Below are 20,185 nucleotides of genomic sequence, written 5' to 3'. Positions count from 1 at the left end.
GTGCGGAGTTTGCATGTTCGCCCCGTGTTTGCGTGGGTTTCCTCCGGGTACTCCGGTTTCCTCCCACAGTCCAAAGACATGCAGGTTAGGCTGATTGGAGAGTCTACATTGCCCATAGGTATGAGTGTGTGAGTGAATGGTGTGTGTGCCCTGCGATGGACAGGTGACCTGTCCAGGGTGCATTCCTGCCTTTCGCCCAATGTATGCTGGGATAGGCTCCAGCCCCCCTGCGACCCTGTTCAGGATAAGCGGGTTAGTATACATTATATACATTATATAGTATAATGAATGAATTATATAATTTTCTGTTAACTTTTGTTCAATTTGCATGTATGACACTGACTTTCCTTTCCAAATATTGTTTAATGTATGTCAAATGTTTGTATAAATCAGTATTTATGTAAGAATCTTCCCCCAATGTGGGTCGTCGAGGGATTTATAAAAAAAATTATAATATTATAATATATATATATATATATAGTACTATAGGTCAAATCCCATCTTTCCAGGGACAGAAGAATAAATAGATCTAGTCCATGAAAATAGAAGAAAACAAAAACTTTATTGCTCGTATGAAAGAACGTACGGAAAGGAACAGTTGACAAAGGGCTGAACCCGATCACAGACTGCAGCGCGTATCTATGCTATATTTGCAAGATCACAAAGAAAGAAAAGGCAATGTGAATTTGTCCTTTCTCCCCCTTGGCCTGTGATGTTCATGTATTATGGGGGAATATTATTTTGTTACTGAGGTACTTAATCTTAAACCCGAGAACAGTTATATTTTCAATATTTAAAAATTGCTCATGCATTCTTAAACAGTTTAACAACATATTAGTAATGTGATAAGCTTGAACCAATGTGTTTCTCATCAGATTTATTTTTGAATTCTCTTCAACAATCCAAATGAGACAGGATTTTTAAAACAGATGAGCCAGCTCTCACGGGTGTCATGACGACCTGCAGTGGATGGCTGCCCCTTACGCCTTCAACAGGAAATGCTCATGGCGGCCATTTTGCCCGTTTCTGTTTCCGTGGTAGGAATAGTGATGTGCAATCCGGTACGTTTTATAGAATGCATAAACTTCTTTAAATATTAAAAGCAAGCAAATGTAGGAAAACAAAACATTTAAAGAGGAATTGCAAAATACAGTCACAATGTAAATAAACCAAAGCACTTTCCATCAGCTGCCATCTTCAACTATGTCAAGCTTTTTGGTCTGATATTGCCAACTTCTGTCATGGGGGAAATATTTTCTTCAGTGCCCAAGAAGCCCAGTGCCTGAGAAATAATAGAAAGTCATATTTTAACTAACTAACTAACTAACACTAGTCTCATGAACGCAGGCAGACGAACATGAAATCTGAAGGAAATGTGCTGGAAATGTATTTATATCACAGCTGAACAAATACCACTGTTGCTCTTTAATCCCTAGACGGACAGGGAGGACATTACAGCTCATTTCTATGTGGAATGAATACTTTTCACTCTGTTCAAGATCAATGGCCACAATCTAGATTGAGCCAAAGGCTTCCCATACAATGAATGCATATTCTGTCCAAACAGAATATTTGGTCAGCCATATTTTCTAATAGTAATATTGGCCGCGTTTCCCAAACGCGTTAAGAACGTTCTTAAGCTAAGAAAGTTCTTAAGGACCTTCTTAAGAAGCAAACGCGTTTCCCGAAACACCTTCTTAGCCTAAGATGATCTTTCGTAAGAAGGCTTTGTAACAAGGGTCCGGAGCGTTCTTAAGGGCCTTCTTATCTCTTAAGAACGTTCTTTATCAGGAAACCCGGCCATTGTCTGTGTGTGTTCTCGAGATTAGAAATAATATTCAAACTCAAGAATTTATCAAAACTGTGTCAAGAAAATGACAGCTAAAACTCTTACCTTTAAATCCTTCTTCAGGCATGCAGACTGCAAGCACAGCACATTGACAAAGGGAGAGATTAAAGTCAGACTTGCATATTGCCCACTGCAAACACAATCTCACTTGCAGATAGCACAGCAGTGGGACTGCGCAGATCCACGGCTCACCCCAGTGCGGTCACACCGATGCCCCATTTCACAATGTTCACTATGGAAGTGCTCCCCATAAGAAAACAAGCATCTTACCTGACTGTCAAGAATTCATCATCACTGACCTACTGTAAATAACATTACCGTTTCCTTATTGGTACTGTTGTGGTTTGTGAATACAGATATTTTCCCTAGAACAGTGGTAACTAACCCTGTTGGGACTAACCCTTTCAAGTCATAATTTGGCACACCTGACTAATTAACAGCTCAACAAAATCTCTAGCTGTTGAATGTGGTGTGCTTTGTTAGGGTTGGAGTTAATGCATTAAGGATGGCAGATCTCCTGGAACAGGGTTGGTTACCACTGGCCTAGAAGATTCTGTCCAAGAATCACCCTTGACTATGAATATTAATGAGGGGGTGTGGCTAACACGTTGCCATGGCGCTTCAAGCTGTCAGTCACACCACACAGGAAGTTAAGGATCGTCTCTAGTACAACCTTAGGTTTCTGGTGTATTAATGAGACACTTAATACGAACAGAAATTAAATCTACATATACATATAAAATGTACTGTGGAAACTTACCCTGGTATACATCATCCATCGCTGCATAATCTGCAATGGGTTCGTCAGCCTATCAGATAAGAGACCACATACAGTGGTTTAGAAAACCTCACATGACTGCGCAGAAGGAGGGAGTGAGAATGGGGAGTTCTGGGTATCGGACGTCTGTACCTTTAAACATATGACACTCTCTGGAATGACCCCGAGACTGCCCAAGGTGGCGGAGTCGTCCGTCAAACAGCGGCCATCTATCGACAGGTTCTGATCGAAGGGAGCCACGGAGAACGCGTGCATGATCTGTTTACAAAGGAGACGGTCAGTCCACCTGTGTTTCTGTACCGCGGGACTCAACGTGCTTCTGCATTCGGACACGCTGCCAGAAAAAGGGTTCTTTCACTCGTCTCCATAGAGCAGGGCGCATCAAATCACGGTCCTCGAGGTCCGAGAACTGCTGGTTTCCCACCCTCCCTTTACCTGGGAGTCAGGTGTCTGGCCAAGCAGTAGCACTAATTGTTCAGCTAATTACCTGAGAGAACAGAAAATCAGGGCCATATTTGGATTTGAAGTCAAGACTTGATGAATGCTGCCATTGAGGAACCCTTTTCAGTTCTTTATGGAGCCCTCTATCGTAGGTGTGAAGTGAGAAAGCTCCCAGACAAAGAAGCATTGCGCTGGATGAAGATCCCATGAGCTAGATAGGGATCATCCATGGAATTACAGCAGTGGTCTCCAACCCTGGTCCTGGAGACCAACTGGGTCTGCAGGTTTTTGTTTTCACCTTAAAATCAGCACCCTGCTGAGACACAGGTAACCAGGTGAGGTGAGTTAACTGTATAATCAATGCCCTAATCGATGAATTACCCAGCAGACCCTGTAGCTCTGCAGTACCGGGGCTGGAGACCTCTGAATTACAGGTTTTTTCTGAGAGTGCAGACGGGGGTGGAGAGGGGGGCGGAGCACCTGGATCTTGAGCTCTTTGAGCGTCTGATTGGCCGAGACGATGAGCGCCTTCTCGCCGCGTAGCTTGCGGTGGCGAGTGCTTCGGCGGATGCCCGCTTTGTGGGCGATGGGCGCGGCGGTGCTGGAGGCGGTGCTGGGGGCGGTGCTGGGGGCGGTGCTGGAGTTGGGGCTTGAGCTCTCACTGGGGCAGCTGGTCGAGTGGTTCAGTTTCTGACGCTTGGCGCCATCTTCTGACTGGGGAGAGGGAGAGACAACACTGCTCAAGCCCTGGTTCAGTGAGCTAGACTGTGGAGGGAGCACTTACACTGTATGCACCAGGCCTTACAGGGATTCACACGCTATCTACAAACAATGTGAAAGTGAGGGACACAGCAGGGTGTACGTGCGTCACTATAACTCACTTATGTATAATATTCTACGACTCAGAACCGAGCTCTGTGTGTTGGACTGAACAGCACTGAGTGTGCGTATGTATGTGTGTGAGTGTGTGTGTGTGTGTGTAGAGCTCACCTGATTGAAATCAGGGTCGTGCTCCCCGTCTCCTTTATTCTCCTCCCGCTCATCCTCCGCCTCCGAGCCACTCACGTTGAACTCAGGCGCGGCCTCCTTAATGATCTGAGAAGAGGAGGGGGGGGGGAGAGAGAGAGGGAGAGAGAGTGAGAGAGAGAGAGTAACAGAGAGAGTGAGAGAGAGGGAGAGAGAGAGTAACAGAGAGAGTGAGAGAGAGCGAGAGAGAGAGAGAGAGGGAGAGAGGGAGAGAGAGTGAGAGAAAGAGAGTGAGACAGACAGAGAGAGAGGGCGAGAGTAACAGAGAGTGAGAGAGAGGGAGAGAGTAACAGAGAGAGGGCGAGAGTAACAGAGAGAGCGTGACAGAGGGAGAGAGAGAGGGCGAGAGTAACAGAGAGAGTGAGAGAGAGTGAGAGAGAGGGAGAGAGAGAGAGAGAGAGTAACAGAGAAAGTGAGACAGAGACAGAGCTCACAGGCTGGCGCTGAGGTTAGGAGGTGTGCTGCTGGTCTCACCTTCTTGTTGTCGACGACCTTGCGGATGTAGATGGTGGCCTGAGCATACTCCCTCATGTCCCTCTGCTGCTGGAATATCAGCCCCTCTCTGCAGTCCAGGCACAACTCTGAAACAGCCCACACTGCACTTACCACTGGCTAAATACTGTACTCACCACTGGCCAACACTGCCCTTACCACTGGCTAAACACTGTACTCACCACCGGCTAAATACTGTACTCACCACCACTAACACTGCACATACCACTGGCTAAATACTGTACTCACCACTGGCTAAATACTGCCCTTACCACTGGCTAAATACTGTACTCACCACTGGCTAAATACTGTACTCACCACTGGCTAAATACTGTACTCACCACCAACAACACTGCACATACCACTGCCTAAATACTGAAGTTCATATAAATAAAGCTAAATAAAGTTCAGTCTTCACACCAGGCTGTGGCAATACATGCCTCATCTACATTGGATTGTCATTTTCACCCCAATTCAGCGGAGTTTACTCATAACATTTCATGACATTCACCGTGGTCAAGGTCTACATTATATTGGCTTATAAATAAAAGAACATAAATGCCCTAAATGCCATGTTACAAATTCACAAATTCTACACTATGAAATTAACTTGAACCTTAACCCATGTCCTTAGTGGACGTTTTTAAATTCCTGCGGTACACTTGTCAAGCTAGTAGATTCCAAATCTGCTGCCAATGTGTAAGGCTACAGAGTGGGTTTTTCTTAACACGGCATTTATCGTCTAAAGTTGAATATGGCTTAAACTTTTCAATCTTGACCACCAACAGCACTGAAACAAAAAGTATTTTACATTTTATTCCCTTAAGAAAATTCCTCACCAGAATTCCCCAAAGCATGAACATCCCTGTTACTCACCTGGCTGTGTTCTGTATTCTATGTTCACAGTGCCCTTTGGTGTCTGTTCACTAATTCTGCAGATGGAGATGGGCTGATCCACAAGAAACAGTCTGCTGATAACTTCCCATTCGCTCGGCCATAGCAGGGCTATACTGTGCAGTGGAAAAACGAGAGCATGTCAACACCGCCCCCAGGTGGTGAAATTGAGAAGACACGTACAACAGAACAACATGTGCACGGCAATCAACCTGCTCTTCTCAGCCTGGCTTTTACCGACTGGTGGTAAAATCCAAACTTGTTGACAATTATAGGAATGGCATTTCTTATTTTACACACAGGGAAATAATCGTCAGGCAAGACATTATAATGCATGTTGAGTAAATAAGTAAACCGACTCGGCTACGCTATAGGTATCCTTGAGGGACGGGAATTGCGGGTTCTTCAGGCTGGAACCACACATCCTGCAACGTCAAAGCCAGTCATTTCCCATGGGAGGAGATTTTTCACTTCCACAAGGCACACCATGTGTATGTAGCTTTTCAATCAAACCGATTAACGCTGCCTTCATTTATTCCAATGACTCATTCAGCCATATACATTTAACTACATTAAATTGCAGAGTACTATATAAGCAACAATTGTTATATAGACAACAAAAATAACACTTTATATATATACATTGAGTGAAAACCTACAGCCCTAATTCAGCAAATAATTGAATTATATAATGAAGATCTGAGGCTGGAATAAAAAGCAGCACACATTGGGCCCTCTAGTTTGAGACGGCTGTCATATACACTGGGGAGTCTCTGGACTCATTGCAACTGCTTATTTTTCTCCTCTTTTCTTTTTCTTGCTGTTTATCTACTCACCTATCAATAGAGGCTAAGAAAAGTGGTAAGAAAAATAAAGTAGGTTGAGAAAATGTGAATTAGGCAAAACGGAATGTCCTTGTTCCATCGAAAATTAGTTCGAAGCCACGTCAGTTACAGACGTGGCAGATGGGAAGAGGTGGACCCACAGGTCTATCATTTATACGTCAGGCTTTCCTGAAAAATACCTCCGCAAAGGACACGCTGCCGTTTTCTTGTTCAAAGGAAAATTTGGGAGTTCCTATAACTTCCAATTCTAGCTCCTAGAAGGAACATTAAAGGGGTTGGTGTCCTTAAAGGGGTTGGTCCTTGACCGATTTCTGGGTGAGGAGCACGGAAAGGAAAAGTGTGGAGAGAAACAGGCGATTGCGATGAGCCCTCTGAGTCTCTGTCCTTCTGCAGGGGAGGAGGGGTGAGGGTACTCACTGCTGGGCGTCCCCTTTCACCATGGAGTCGTAGGTGAACATGAAGCCCCCGTGCGGACACAGCAGGACGCTGTTCCCCACGTTGGACACTGGGGTCCCCTTCGCAGGCCGCCTGCAAAGCCAGGTTCTCATCAGACCAGCAGTCTCAGGAATAACAGGACTGACTCACTCGCTCTGAACGGCAGCAGCAGCGTTTGATCACAAGCCTATGGCTGCAAGCTGGCCCACACACGCCGCTTTGGATAAACGCGTCTGCTGAAAAAATGTAGTGCCCGAACCTGACTGCTGTGAACACATCACTTAAACTTATTTTCTTCAAATAAATGCACTTGCTAATACAGACTGTGCTGATATTGGTACACTACATACCTGCACATGAAAACATCAACTGTGTGAACAAGGATGAATCAGAACACATCACCTGATGAACTTTTTCCATTCTTCCACAAAAAACAGGGAAACGATATAAAGAACATCCGTGTCCTGCAAAAAGAAAGTACGACAAACATTGGAGGTGAGCAGATGAGCACATTTATCAGATAGTTAAAGTGAACTCAAACCCTCTGGGACATGCTGGCTATTGCCCTCACATTAATGCTCAATAAGCTAAACCAGACAGTGCTGATATGGGTTCTGTGGTTCATAGACTATGCTGATATTGGTTCCTAGTACTGTAACTGGTTCCAGGCTGTACTGTAGCACCTGAGGCCATTTCTGCAGCGTGGGCCTGTTTTTCTCCTGAAACAGGTTCATCAGAGAAGTCTTCTGCTCGTTGGCCATCATCTTGTTCAGGGCCTCAGTCTCCTTCCCTTCCCTGTCCAGCCTCTGGAAAGGAACATTTCAAATCATCACGACCATTATCGTCCTTAATCTTACAATATCACCTTCCACCTTTATCCTCACATATTACAATATCACCCTCCCCATCTCTCATTCATTTCACAATATCACCTTCCCCATCTCTCATTCATTTTGCAGGATCACCAGTAGGAAAATACCTGGGCGGGCTGTTGACAGATGAAAAGTAATTGAGGCACGAATGTAATGTAGACATTGGCGCTTGTTTGGCTGTCATAAGGATAGCAGAAGCATTGCTATGTAGATACTGCTGCTTGTTTGGTGATTCATAGATGCTGGTGCTTGATTGGCTGTGATGAGGATCTTTCTTACCAGGCATTGCTGACAGGCGTCCTGGCGATGGGAGAACTCAGGGGCCTTGGGGAAGTACACCCTCAGCCTCCTCCACACCTCCTCCGAGATCAGCTTCCTCTCAGACTCCAGTATGCTCAGCCCCCCTGGAGGATGTAGACAGACAGACAGACAGACAGACAGACAGACAGACAGACAGACAGACAGACAGACAGACAGACAGACAGACAGACAGACAGACAGACAGACAGACAGACAGACAGACAGACAGACAGACAGACAGACAGACAGACAGACAGACAGACAGACACACACAGAGAGACACACACAGAGAGACACACACAGAGAGACACACACAGAGAGACAGACACACACACACACACACAGACACACACACACAGACACACACACAGACACACACACAGACACAGACACACAGACACAGACACACAGACACAGACACACACACAGGTTCAGTCATGATTCAGAAACGGTGCCTCCTGTCTGGGTGTGTACATGAAAGAGCAGGGGCTACTGGGTAAACTTGACAACCAACTTCCCGCTACTGAAGTCAGCTGTCATCATGCACTGTACAAGCACCCTGTAACCCACAGCCCAACAGGGCTCCAAGAAAGGTAGCTTCATCTACCACTGTGAAGCAAAGCTGGCTCCTGCAGCTTTATCTACCACTGTGAAGCAAAGCTGGCTCCTACAACTTCATCTATTGCCGTGAAACAAAGCGTGAGACATTAAAGCAGCACACACCATGAGGGCAGAGAATATCCTCGTTGAACGTCTTCATCTCCTCGTCCTCTCCCTCCTCCTTCACCTCAGGAACTTCTGAGTCCGGTTCACCTGGGGAGAGGGAGAGAGAGGGAGAGAGAGAGAGAGAGAGAGAGAGAGAGAGAGATGAAACATGACCCTTATTCTTTCAGCTTTCTTCCATACCATCAATTTCTGATCCAATCAACAGAATCATTTTGAGAATAATTACAAAGGCGACTGCAGATAGAAATGAAACACAGACCCTGTTTTAATGTTTAAACCAATGATAAACTGAGGAGACAAGCGTACCTTTAGCAGCTGAAATATCCAGGCCTTCCCCGTTGGCTTTCCCGTTAGTGTGTTTGGTCTCCTCCTCCTCTTCTTCCAACTGCTCCAGGGCCAGCTGTCTCCAACTCCGCAAGGAGGCTTTGCCAATCCAATAGCCCTCATTACTGTGACACACAAACCCTCGCGGTCAACCACAAATCACACAAGCAGGCTCAACCACCAGTGGCCGCTTTGCATTTCTATTGGCTGGTTTCCAGCCTATTATTACATTTTTACCAATATTTGTTACATTTTTTTCATTTGGCAGACTCTTTTAATCCAAAGCGACTTACAAGTGCAAAGGTCCTTCCGCAGGTTAAAAACATCAAATCCATAACTAGCAAAACAAGCATGATGAGCTGTTCTAAACAAAGACAATAGTCTTTGTTTTCTAACCCTAACTCTTCTTTATTAAGAGTTAGGGTTAGACAAGAAGGATATTGAAAGGGGGCATGACTAAGGTATAGTTTAAAAAGGTTTTTTGGTCTGTCAAAATATGGGGAGAGCTTCTGCTGCCCTTATAACGTGATGAGCTTTAAAAAGACGATCGACGCACTGGGATCACCTTTTAAGCGGCAGCTTGACAAAGTTGGAAACTTCTTTGTAATCTTCGTTCAGCTGGTTTTTGAGCCGCAGAACCCAGCATCGCTGTACCACACAGTCCTGACAGAGAGAGGAGCCTGGGGGAGAGAGATCAGCCATGTCTCAACCCCAGGTACACACACCACACACCCACAAGGTAATGGATAGCACACACACCATGCAATGCAAAAAAAAAAAACCCAAAAAAAACAGTCAATCTCAAGAAGTATTTTCATACTTACATTGAGACTTTTTAGCTAAATAAGACAAAAACGTCGGCAACGACGTAAAACAGTTTTGACTCAGTTCAAGATTTGGCAATAGAATAAGAAAATTTTACTTAGCAAGAAAACGGTAACCTAAAACAATCTAATATTTTGTACTTGAGAAAAAAATGTTTTATTACAAGACCAGAAACATTTCAGTTTTTCCAGTGTAGTACTGGAAAAACATACTGGTCTAGAGGGCTCTTGGAAACCATGGTACATCTCTAAAATAAAACGGGGCTCAAACATGGACCTTGTAAAGCTCATAACTTAAAATACAATACACCATAATTCAGGAGCTGGTTTTAAGAAACACTACAGTACTTAAAGAATTCATTGGTAAGATGAGTGCACTGTATTCGGTCAGAGGGAAATCTCACGGTCTAGTCTGGGACTCCCGCCATATCGGTCGAAGAAGAGGTCTGCGGCTTTTGCGGAGATGCGTTTCACGTCTCCGATCTTGTCCGGGTGAAGCTTCCCGTGCGAACACAGGAACTTAGTGTTGTCGATGGCCTTGGTAACAGTGGAGTCATCCAGCCACTTCTTCAGCCACTCCAGGGGCACAAACTCAAAGAGCTGCCCTGTAACAGGAGCAGAAACCAGGCGTGACCGAGTCACACAACCAGCTTCCTGACATCAACACGGGGATGTCCACCAACAACAGCTGTTGCCTTAGAAACACTACCCCATTAGGGTGTAGGAAAACACATACTACAATGTTTTTAACATATGTAATAATCGGTACTGGTAACTGAGAGCAATGTTCTAACACAGACTTAAACACTTTGAACATTCCAAAAAACCAAATGATTATTACCACCAAAAAAAGCAACCGTATAACACAGTGTCAGCTTGTGTACACCATTACATGATAATCTTTTGCATACAGAGCTGTCTTTCCATACACAATGAGCAATAGATGCAGTCTTTGATATCAATGTACAAATAATATACACCAATACACATACATTGAGCAGACAGATAAATACATAATTCAAACAGTTTAAAACAACCTGGGAAGTATGGTAAAAGATAAACAATAGCTACAATAGCATACGTCCCCTTAACTCCAATGGCACAATCAAACTGTAACCATATCCCATTTCAAAGCAACTGTGTCAAAGCGCAGCTCAAAGTAAAGGAATAAAGTATGAGTATCAGACCTGGGTCAGATACGCAATTGCTTCAGATTAAAATAATTTTATGCGCTTTACTGAGCATGTCTGGTGTATTTGGAACCTAGGAAATGGAAAACTTGGTTGGCTCACTTGCAGCAGGCAAGTTCAATGGGGCACAGAAAAGTACTTGAATCCAAAACGTTACGTATTCGACTGAGGTCTGCTGAGGACAGAAACCGTGTAATTGTGTCACGGGAGAAAGAGGGAACACCCTATCCTCTCAGTCATTCATTTCTTTTTGGGGGGGGTCAGGATTGTGAAACTGAACAGGAATGTTTTTACAGACCGTCTTCCGCGGGTAACAATTCGTAGAGCTCCTTCACCTCTTCGTGCTTGGCTTTGCCCTTGTCTACGCTCTGTTTCCGCATGTCGGCCATTTCCACACACCATTCCTCAAACTTCCTGTTGTCCCCCTCCACCAGCCTCTGCAGGAAGGCTGGAGGGCGCACACACACAAATACACACACACGCAGGCACAAATACACACACACACACACACACACACACACAGGCACACACAGTGAAAGGGAGGACCATGGGGCCGTGTGGTTGTGGGGGGTTCAAACAAACCTCAATGAGGGAATACCATGCATATGACGTATTCCATTTATTATTATATAAAAATAAAAAAACCAAGAAAAAAAACCCCCCAAAACAAACAAAAACCTGTAATCAGCCATGTTTATTTAGACAAGAGCATAGGACGTTCCCATGCTTTGTGTGTCCGACTGTGTGTTATTTACTGATAGCACACTAGCAGCTCAAGAGACGCCTCTCACCTGGTACCTCAATGTTAACCTCCGTTTCACTGTCAGTGTCATTCTCCTCCACCTGCCGTTTGTACACCAGCATGTAGGCGTTCCGGGAGCAGTGGTAGCCCTTGCTGCACTTGGGCTTACGCGTCTGTGACTTCACCGTTTCAGCTAGGAGCACAATAAGATGGCAGAAACTCTAACTACTCTGTGAAATGACAAATAATTACATGAAAATCCTAAAGTAAAGCCAAGTGTAACTGGAGAAACAAGGTCTCTGTCTGTGTATGTGTGGGCAAATGTGTAGGTTATTTGTTCGTGTGTGTGCGTTTGTGTGTATACATATAGTACAGATATACTGTAACACGTTATAGGCCAGTAGAGGATGGTACACACTTAAAAAGTGCTCACCAATGTCTTCCTCTATTCCAAGCTGCAGCTTCTTGCCCTCCATTTTCTCGATCTCCTCGTCGTTGAACTTGTACCAGTCGCTGGTGCGGGCGTCGCGTACATGCGCTATGTAGTGGCCGGAGTAGGCGCTAACGCCCCGGTGGATCAGCACGGCGTTCAGCTCGTACACACACTTCTCCTCTGGGGAGACACACAGGCACAAAGCAGCCATCACACACACGGCGTGTGCCAGTGAGCAGAGTGCACACACCTTACGCACGGCACGCACCCCACACCCAGCTAATGCCGTACGACCACAAATATGTGAGTAGAATGCTGATGTAACAATCACTACTGGCAACGACTTACAAAAAATAAAATAAGTTTATATGCTGCCAGAATCGTTGCAGAAATGTTCCGCCGCGAGGTACCTTTCTGTTCCAAAAATGGGCCCATGTCCAGGACTTCTGGGAAGCTGATGAAAGTATTTAACTTCTTCTTGTGACCAGTTTGCCTGGATTAAATTAAAGCACAGCCAGACAAAAGGCTATATTAGACAACATTAATTTATGCCCACAGGAGGTACTGCAGCCAACCCTAAACCTAAGGCAATCGCTTTAGGGTTGAATAAACTCCTATAGTGTGCGTTTCATAACGGCCTCGTTCAGAGCGGAGGTTACTGGTGTGGAGGCGGGGTCCAGGCGCTCTCTCACCGGTCGAAGACGAAGCGCATGAGCTGCAGGTTGAGGGTTCGAGGGAGGCTCTGGAGCGTGATTCTGCGCGTGGCGTTCTGCTTGCTCTGGCAGCTCTCGCAGAAGTAACGGTTGTCCCCTTCCAGCTTCTCCTCCTGCGAACGCCGACCCCCCCCACGGACACCCACCCCCCCACAAGTGAGTACAGGCCCCTCACACTCTTTACACAGAGATCCACACCACACTGTGTACTTCAGTTAGGGAATGAGAAAGGCTCGCATTCCATCTCCACTGATTTGTCTCCAAAATGCATCCCTGAACATATTAAATGATTGAAATAGTTCACTGCAAAATGATTGAAATAGTTCACTGCAAAAATTGTCTTAAGGATTTTTGCCTGGTAATAAGGCTGATGGATGAGTAAGGGAGGGGATGATGGAGTGAATGATGGAGGGATGATGGAGGGATGAGGGAGGGATGGTGGATGAATGATGGAGGGATGAGGGAGGGATGGTGGATGAATGATGGAGGGATGAGGGAGGGATGAGAGGGATGAGGGAGGGATGGTGGATGAATGATGGAGGGATGAGAGAGGGATGAGAGAGGGATGAGAGGGATGAGGGAGGGATGGTGGATGAATGATGGAGGGATGAGGGAGGGATGGTGGATGAATGATGGAGGGATGAGAGGGATGGTGGATGAATGATGGAGGGATGAGAGAGGGATGAGGGAGGGATAAGAGAGGGATGAGGGAGGGATGGTGGATGAATGATGGAGGGATGAGGGAGGGATGGTGGATGAATGATGGAGGGATGAGGGAGGGATGGTGGATGAATGATGGAGGTATGAGAGAGGAAGGCACCTTGAGGAACTCGGTCACACAGTCAGTCAGCTGCTTGTGTCCCTGGATGTTGAGCTCCAGCTCATAGAACCGGGACGGGAGGGAGGAGGTGCGGCCACACTGGTTACACCTGCAGCACATCAGGGAGTGTGTGTGTGTGAGAGAGTGTGTGTGAGTGTGTGAGAGTGTGTGTGTGTGTGAGTGCGAGTGCGGGTGCGAGCGTGAGCGTGTGTGTGTGTGAGTGTGTGTGTGCGCGGTGTGTGAGTGTGTGTATGGTGAGTGTGTGAGAGAGTGTGTGTGGTGTGTGTGTGTAGTGTGTGTGCGGTGCGGTGCGGTGTGTGTGTGTGTGTGTGTGTGTGTGTGTGTGTGTGTGTGTGTGTGTGTGTGTGTGTGTGTGTGTGTGTGTGGGTGGGTGGGTGGGGGCAAATCACATCAGGGAGGAGCACTTTCAGTTCGGTGTGAAGGGAGGGGTGGGGTCAAATCAAGGGACCAGATTTCCAGCTATTAGTTTTGATATGAAGTTGCCGCCCTAGTGATTCCTATATTTCCATTCTCAAAAGGCCTATTTTCCCATTGGACTCCATTCATATTCAGCAAATTAAGTGCTGAACATGAAGTATATTCTACTCATATACATATGTTCAATCTATATCTATAGGTTTGGTTTTCCCCCTTAGCACACAGAAAAAGATATAGATCGTGGCAACTGCCCAAGCGCTTTTTAATTGGTCCATCCGCCAAGGCATGTCATTTTCCAAGGACACAAATGAGTGTGAAACTGGTGCCCTGGGTGGCAGAATTTTCCCATATTGGTCTACTGACGTCGCAGTCTCCATATATTACATACTCTGAGGGTCAAATGGCTAATTGTGCTTCAATCCAAATATTGTGAGAAATCATGAGTATGAGTGAACCGTACTATCTCTCCAGCTCAGAAGTCTGTTTATGAAGGGCACTGACTATTCTCCTATCCAACCACGTGGTCAGAATGGCTGTAGGTTTATGTTAATGTATTCAAACTCAACTGAGTGCCTTTGTTCCAAGGAAATCAATGACCATTTAAAATATACCCCTGGATACTAAGAAAAACCAACATCCCCTCCATTTTGCAGCCAGAAATCCAACATTGAATTGCTCTATCATCTTTTTAATCTTTTTAAAATACATTGCACACACTACAAGTCCCATGAAGCATTTCACAAGCATCTAAGGCTATATGAGCTGGAGGTAAGGGAACACTTTCTGCCGTTGTCTGAAGACACATCTCTTCACACTGTACCTTGACTAGCTCTAACACCACTCCTCTGCAGGATTACCCCAAATATAGTGTCACTCATGTACCACTTGTACGGGACATGGGTATCAAACTTAGCAAGTCCTACATAATATATATAGAATTTCTTACAATTTCGGATTAATTTCTCTTTATAAGAATGGGCCTGACTAACCTGAGCCAAAAGCACATTCCCACATGAAACCAAATGGGACTGTGAGCAATGATGTTCAGCGTTTGAGTGATATATTAACATGTTTTCAGTTTCAGAAGAAAGGGCTTCATATAAATCAACATAAGAGTCTGATCTTTAAATCAACAAGCCGAAAATACTGCCCTGATAAATTAAACAACCTGCTAACCTTTCCCGTAAGAAAAGTAAATCACGAAACTTCATCAGACCCTGCAGGGCTTATCCCATAAAGTCTGCATACACATTTTATACCTGTCCTTTAAAGATAAATAACTGGTCATATATTTACCTGAGGTTTTGAATTCTTCCAGCACTGATATCAAAGCACATATAATTCAGACATTTGACTTTATAAAACTAACCAATAAACTGAAGGCAAGGGTGTTGCTGTGGGAAACGCACATATTTACCCTCCTTCTGAAGAAAAGGATGGCAAATCTTTTAAATCAGCCCCCTCTCGAATTTTACCACTGGCCTTGCAGTCTCATGATCACATCTGAAATGCCTTTTAATCCGGAGGAAAGCTACATCTTTTTACATTTCTCCTAAATATAACCAGAAGCAAACGTATTCTGAATTCCTCAAAAGGAGCAAACATTACAGCAGAGAAATGTTTGTTTGTCTGCCTGAAAAGTGGGATTTTCATTATTTCTACTGTTGGCCTGTGAGAGTGACGACAATGGATATTTACTTTTTGAAACAGGTGCCCTTTCCATTTCTTCTACAAATCACTATTTAAATTCTCTCAAGTTATTACTGGTAAATCACAATGATCACACATATGTATGCAGGTCTTGACCTACATTTTGAACATAAGTCTTACAAAGCACAAACAATAACCTGTTCATGAACTCACCCATCACATGCAAATGCACAATATAAGAGATTTTCTAAACCAGAAACAAACCTTTGGTTACAAAATTCTAGTCTTTCTTGACACCGCAAGAAACTTTCAACGCATTTCTCATCAGGATTTATAATGAGATGTCAATTAAATATATAATAATATAATATACAATGAAATGTAAATGTATTCAACTGTGTATTCCAACATCCCAGAGTTTAACCTCATATTCATCATTTTATTTCAAAAACAAATCATGTTTTTGATTTTGATTTATTTGGTCATTTTATCAGTGACCCAATTATTTCACATTTACCTTTAAATTCCCAAAAAATAACATTTGAAAATGACTGAGTTTATTTAGCAAAATTAGACCCCCCTTTCCTGCCCATCTAAAAAACATCCCCTCAGCACATATTCTTAGTTGTTATCAGCTGACTTAAAAGCCCAGGAGAAGATGGAGACTCACACTGTGGCATAGGAAAACTGCCCACAGAACTGCTGCTGAATGACGTTGTGCAGGTTGGGGTTCTTCTGTTTGGAGAGTGTGTCTTCCAGCAGGGACAGGAACAGCTTGGAGAATTCCTGAGCATCCTGAAGCAGCCAATACATCATATCGTTGAGTCCTTTCACAAATATATGTATTTCCTTATTGCTGATTATATGCAATTGACACAGACTTTCCCATGTTGTAGTCAGTGTTGTAACAAAGTCAGTGTTAAGACAGGCTTTCAGAAACACAATGCCTAACGGACGTGGGGTCATACCTGCTGCTGTCCGGTGTCCAGACCCAGGGCCTTCACCAGGCCTGACGGGTCGATGTATCGCCTGTTGCTGTTTTGCAGCAAAGCAAACAGGTACTGCAGGTGTTCACATATGGTCTGGGGTTCATAGTCTGCAATCCAACATTAAACTCCATTTATTACAAAACACTACTTACTTACTGCACACCAGGGCTGCCCAACCCTGTTCCTGGAGATCGACCGCCCTGTTGGTTTTCACTCTGACCCTAACACAGCTCACCTCATTTAAAAGCTAGAGATCTCATTGAGCTGCTAATTATTAGAATCTGGTGTGCCACATTAAGGTTGAAATGAAAACGTACAGGATAGTAGAACTCCAGGACCAGGGCAGCCCTGACCTACAACAAAAATAGCAGATACAACCCTGATAATACACAGCATGACAAGACCATACACAAAACACTGTTTTACTGATTTTTGGCCCGAGGACGTTAAGGAGATTAATGCCCTGTAACACCAGTGATGAGTGACTAAGCCCAAGTGTTTGATTAACAGAATAATGAACTTTATGATCACAAATGTATGATTTAAATCTGTTTTCAAATGCTTAAATAAGAAAACAAACCCAAAGTGTTATAATTTTTCATCAAGATTCTTGAGAGGCAAGACGTGCTAAAATGATTAGGCACAAGTGCCATGTGACTTCATTTCCCCTCACAACGCCAAGTCAGCAGCCCCTCAGTCCTGAGTGTGTTTTCTTGCAAGAAAAAATGAAGCTATTGATGCAGAAAAGAAGAAAACATTTAAAAAGGGCGACACAGACCTGAGTCCAGGTTGTGCTCCTCTGCGCGGGAATTTTGACAGAGGTACAAGGTTTGCCGGAGCTCCAGGTTATGAAACCACACCTGCAGGAATGTGTTGACGTAGCACGTCGCCCCAAGGTTCGTCAGCCCCACGAACGTGTTCTGGGAAAAGAGATGCCCATGTCACCAGACAGAAACACCCCTGAACACATGGATTTACACCTCTCACCGAGATTCAGCACACTTTTCCAGGTGCAGCTGTTGCCCCATTCCTCAGGTAAAAATAGTACAGAGTGACCTGGCTCAAAAATACACGCTGAGGTAATACTCATTGAGTAACACATCTAGAACTCTGACTAATATTTATTGATGCATTTATAGCACTTCACCAACCAGCCATAACTGTCAGATAAATGGAATAAGGCACCTTGTCTCTCCTTTCAGAATTGGGGTCATCAATGTTGTGGAAAGCATCCTCATCGATTTCTCCTAACCAGACATGCTCTCCAATGCCAACGAGACAGTTGGGGTTTCCTTTACAATTCCTTCTGGAAAAAAATAAAAAAAAACATTACCGCAATAGCTTGCAATATGTGCATATGTGATAATATATTTTTTTTTATATACACACACCTTTTGGAATGTGTACAAACTCCACTGTTTGTAATTACCAGTAGTGATTGTTACATCAGCATAAGAATGTCCAGTTAAGAATATAAATTGTGATCTTACACCTTAAGGGGTTAATTCAAGTCATCATGTCTCACTGTAACTGCATTCTGACAAAAGTTGTAGCTACCGAAATTGTGAATGAACAGGGGAGATCTTGGAGATATTTTCTCTCCAAGACACTAAGACATCAAAAGAGGGTGCCTCGCTACATCATAAAATGAATCCAAAATGTAAGTTACAAAGACAGAAAGGTAACAAATATTTTCTTTTGACAATAAAAACAAATATGCACCAATAGTAATAATTAGCAACTACATTTAGGCAGTAGGAAGTAGTCATTTATAAAGCTAATTAGTTTCAGAACATATATTGCATTTACCTGCATGTTCCTCGCTTGCACGCCGGTACTCTGATGCGGTATGCGATTTCTATATGTTCGTCATTAACATCCTCCGGTTTCACAGTCTCGACCCAGCGCCAGGCGGCTCTCTCAAGCTGTAGTCGAGGGGCCATTCTACGGAAACAACACCACACTAACCTTGAGATTTCCAGTGTAGAGACCGTGGATTCACCGGCCTACTATCTACTCGACTAGCTATGTGTATATAGCTAGCTAGCTAAGTTAGCTAGCGGCATGGCTAGCCATTTCCAAGATCAGATAGCGAGCTGGCTGGTGGCACATTTATATAGCCATCGTCAGCAATATACATGCTTGTTAATGTTATCAAGATGGTTAGGTATATGACAGTTTTAAAATATTACATGATAGCTTCCTAGTTGTCTGACGCAGCCAGCTAACATAACGTTAATATTAGCAATGGTCATTTTCGTTAACGGGAGCTCCTGCTATCGAGTCAGGCGGCTAGTGTTAGCTATCGTTAGCCGTGACCAAATAAGCAAGCCAGCGATATGGTGATCTCTCAGGTAATATTAGCGAACTTAGCTAGATAGAAATAGTTCACGTAAGGTACTTCAGAATGCGGGAAGTACATTTACTTGCTAGTGTAGTAGCTAGCCAGTAAGAACAATCAATATTTTGAACAAGACGGAATCAAACATTAAGAATGCATATCATATCGAAAAGTGGCAAAAATACATGCAACGCAGGTTTTAGCTAGCGCTAGCACTGTCACATATCCAGCAATTAGCTAACAAGCTAACGTTGGCTAGTTACCTGAATATATTCCACAATGGACTGAAATTGTGCAGCTAAATTATCGACAACTAACTTGCCATTTAGTTAACTATCCATATGCACGGATCGACGAGAAAAAAATGAACTATTAAGCACTCATAGTTTCAGCAACCTAACCAGCTCGATATACATGACATGTAACGTTAGCTATAGCTAGCCACTGAATGCTTTCAATTTTAAATATTTGATATTAGCTCCCGGCTACCGAGCTAGCTAGCTAGCTTGCAATTGCCCTATTAAAATAATAAAACATGATCACTCGAACCTTGTGTGAATTCACCATAAACGTCTGATTAAGCGGTTTTGGCACACATAAATGTTCCCATAATACTCAGTTTTTATTTAGCGCCCGTACGTCAGTTTTTTTTCCCCAAATCGTATTTTCCTCCTTCACTTTCAAACTTGTTTGGGGGACCGAAATACTTACGCACGACGCACGCTTCCAGTGACGTACTTCGTCATGGACGTGATATTGGAGGTTGCCATCTGAGGCAGACTATACACACTGTATGTAGCTATGTATTTTCCACGATTTGTACTGTATAGAAATCGCAGAAAATGTGCAATGCCTTACCAGGCCTTACCAGCACAGGTGATATTCAGAAGCTTTAATATTTTTTGCAAGATCCTTTCCTTTTAAGACATGATCCTTCTGAGCCACTGGGTAGCCTCTGCTGCATTTCATTCGCACACAAGAAAAGTAGCCTATGTGAGTCCTGGGGGCTGGTTGGTTTTTCGTTCCAACCGTAATTGCAATCTCAGAATTTTAACAAGCAATT

At 44.0% G+C, this 20,185-nt stretch overlaps 1 protein-coding gene across 7 annotated transcripts; it reads right to left on the bottom strand.

The window, feature by feature from the left end:
• Positions 1-543: 543 nt before the first annotated feature.
• Positions 544-20,087, bottom strand: usp48 (ubiquitin specific peptidase 48). 7 transcript variants are annotated; one of them, XM_061219573.1, is made up of 28 exons: positions 19,991-20,087; positions 18,591-18,725; positions 17,967-18,087; positions 17,560-17,701; positions 16,761-16,888; positions 16,463-16,587; positions 13,705-13,813; positions 12,864-12,997; positions 12,582-12,664; positions 12,172-12,351; positions 11,788-11,931; positions 11,295-11,444; positions 10,211-10,411; positions 9,548-9,662; positions 8,965-9,107; positions 8,656-8,745; positions 7,912-8,036; positions 7,444-7,566; positions 7,163-7,224; positions 6,743-6,853; positions 5,463-5,596; positions 4,569-4,675; positions 4,059-4,163; positions 3,549-3,782; positions 2,760-2,885; positions 2,610-2,658; positions 1,895-1,921; positions 544-1,282 (listed from the first exon to the last, which is right to left on the bottom strand). In XM_061219573.1, exons 2-28 carry the CDS (start codon positions 18,722-18,724, stop codon positions 1,260-1,262), a joined length of 3,225 nt encoding a protein of 1,074 aa, XP_061075557.1. In that variant the 5' UTR covers position 18,725; positions 19,991-20,087; the 3' UTR covers positions 544-1,259. The 7 variants fall into 7 exon arrangements, with proteins under 7 accessions (XP_061075557.1, XP_061075558.1, XP_061075551.1 ...); XM_061219574.1 differs by having other exon boundaries at positions 19,981-19,999; XM_061219567.1 differs by lacking the exon at positions 19,991-20,087 and adding an exon at positions 19,834-19,945.
• Between the last annotated feature and the right edge of the window lie 98 nt (positions 20,088-20,185).

This window comes from Conger conger, chromosome 14 (genome assembly GCF_963514075.1).
Source record: "Conger conger chromosome 14, fConCon1.1, whole genome shotgun sequence".
Lineage (NCBI taxonomy): Eukaryota > Metazoa > Chordata > Actinopteri > Anguilliformes > Congridae > Conger > Conger conger.
The sequence above is the reverse complement of the archived record's forward strand: the minus strand, read 5'-3'. Positions and strand labels throughout refer to the sequence as shown.

Excerpts from the sequence above, each read along its gene's own strand:
- usp48 (XM_061219567.1), bottom strand. The coding sequence starts at position 19,892 with ATGGCAACCTCCAATATCACGTCCATGACGAAGTACGTCACTGGAAGC. Across the intron at positions 10,412-11,294 it reads ATTGTTACCCGCGGAAGACG|GGCAGCTCTTTGAGTTTGTG; the intron begins GTCTGTAAAAAC and ends CTCCTGTTACAG. Across the intron at positions 2,659-2,759 it reads AGAGTGTCATATGTTTAAAG|GCTGACGAACCCATTGCAGA; the intron begins GTACAGACGTCC and ends CTTATCTGATAG.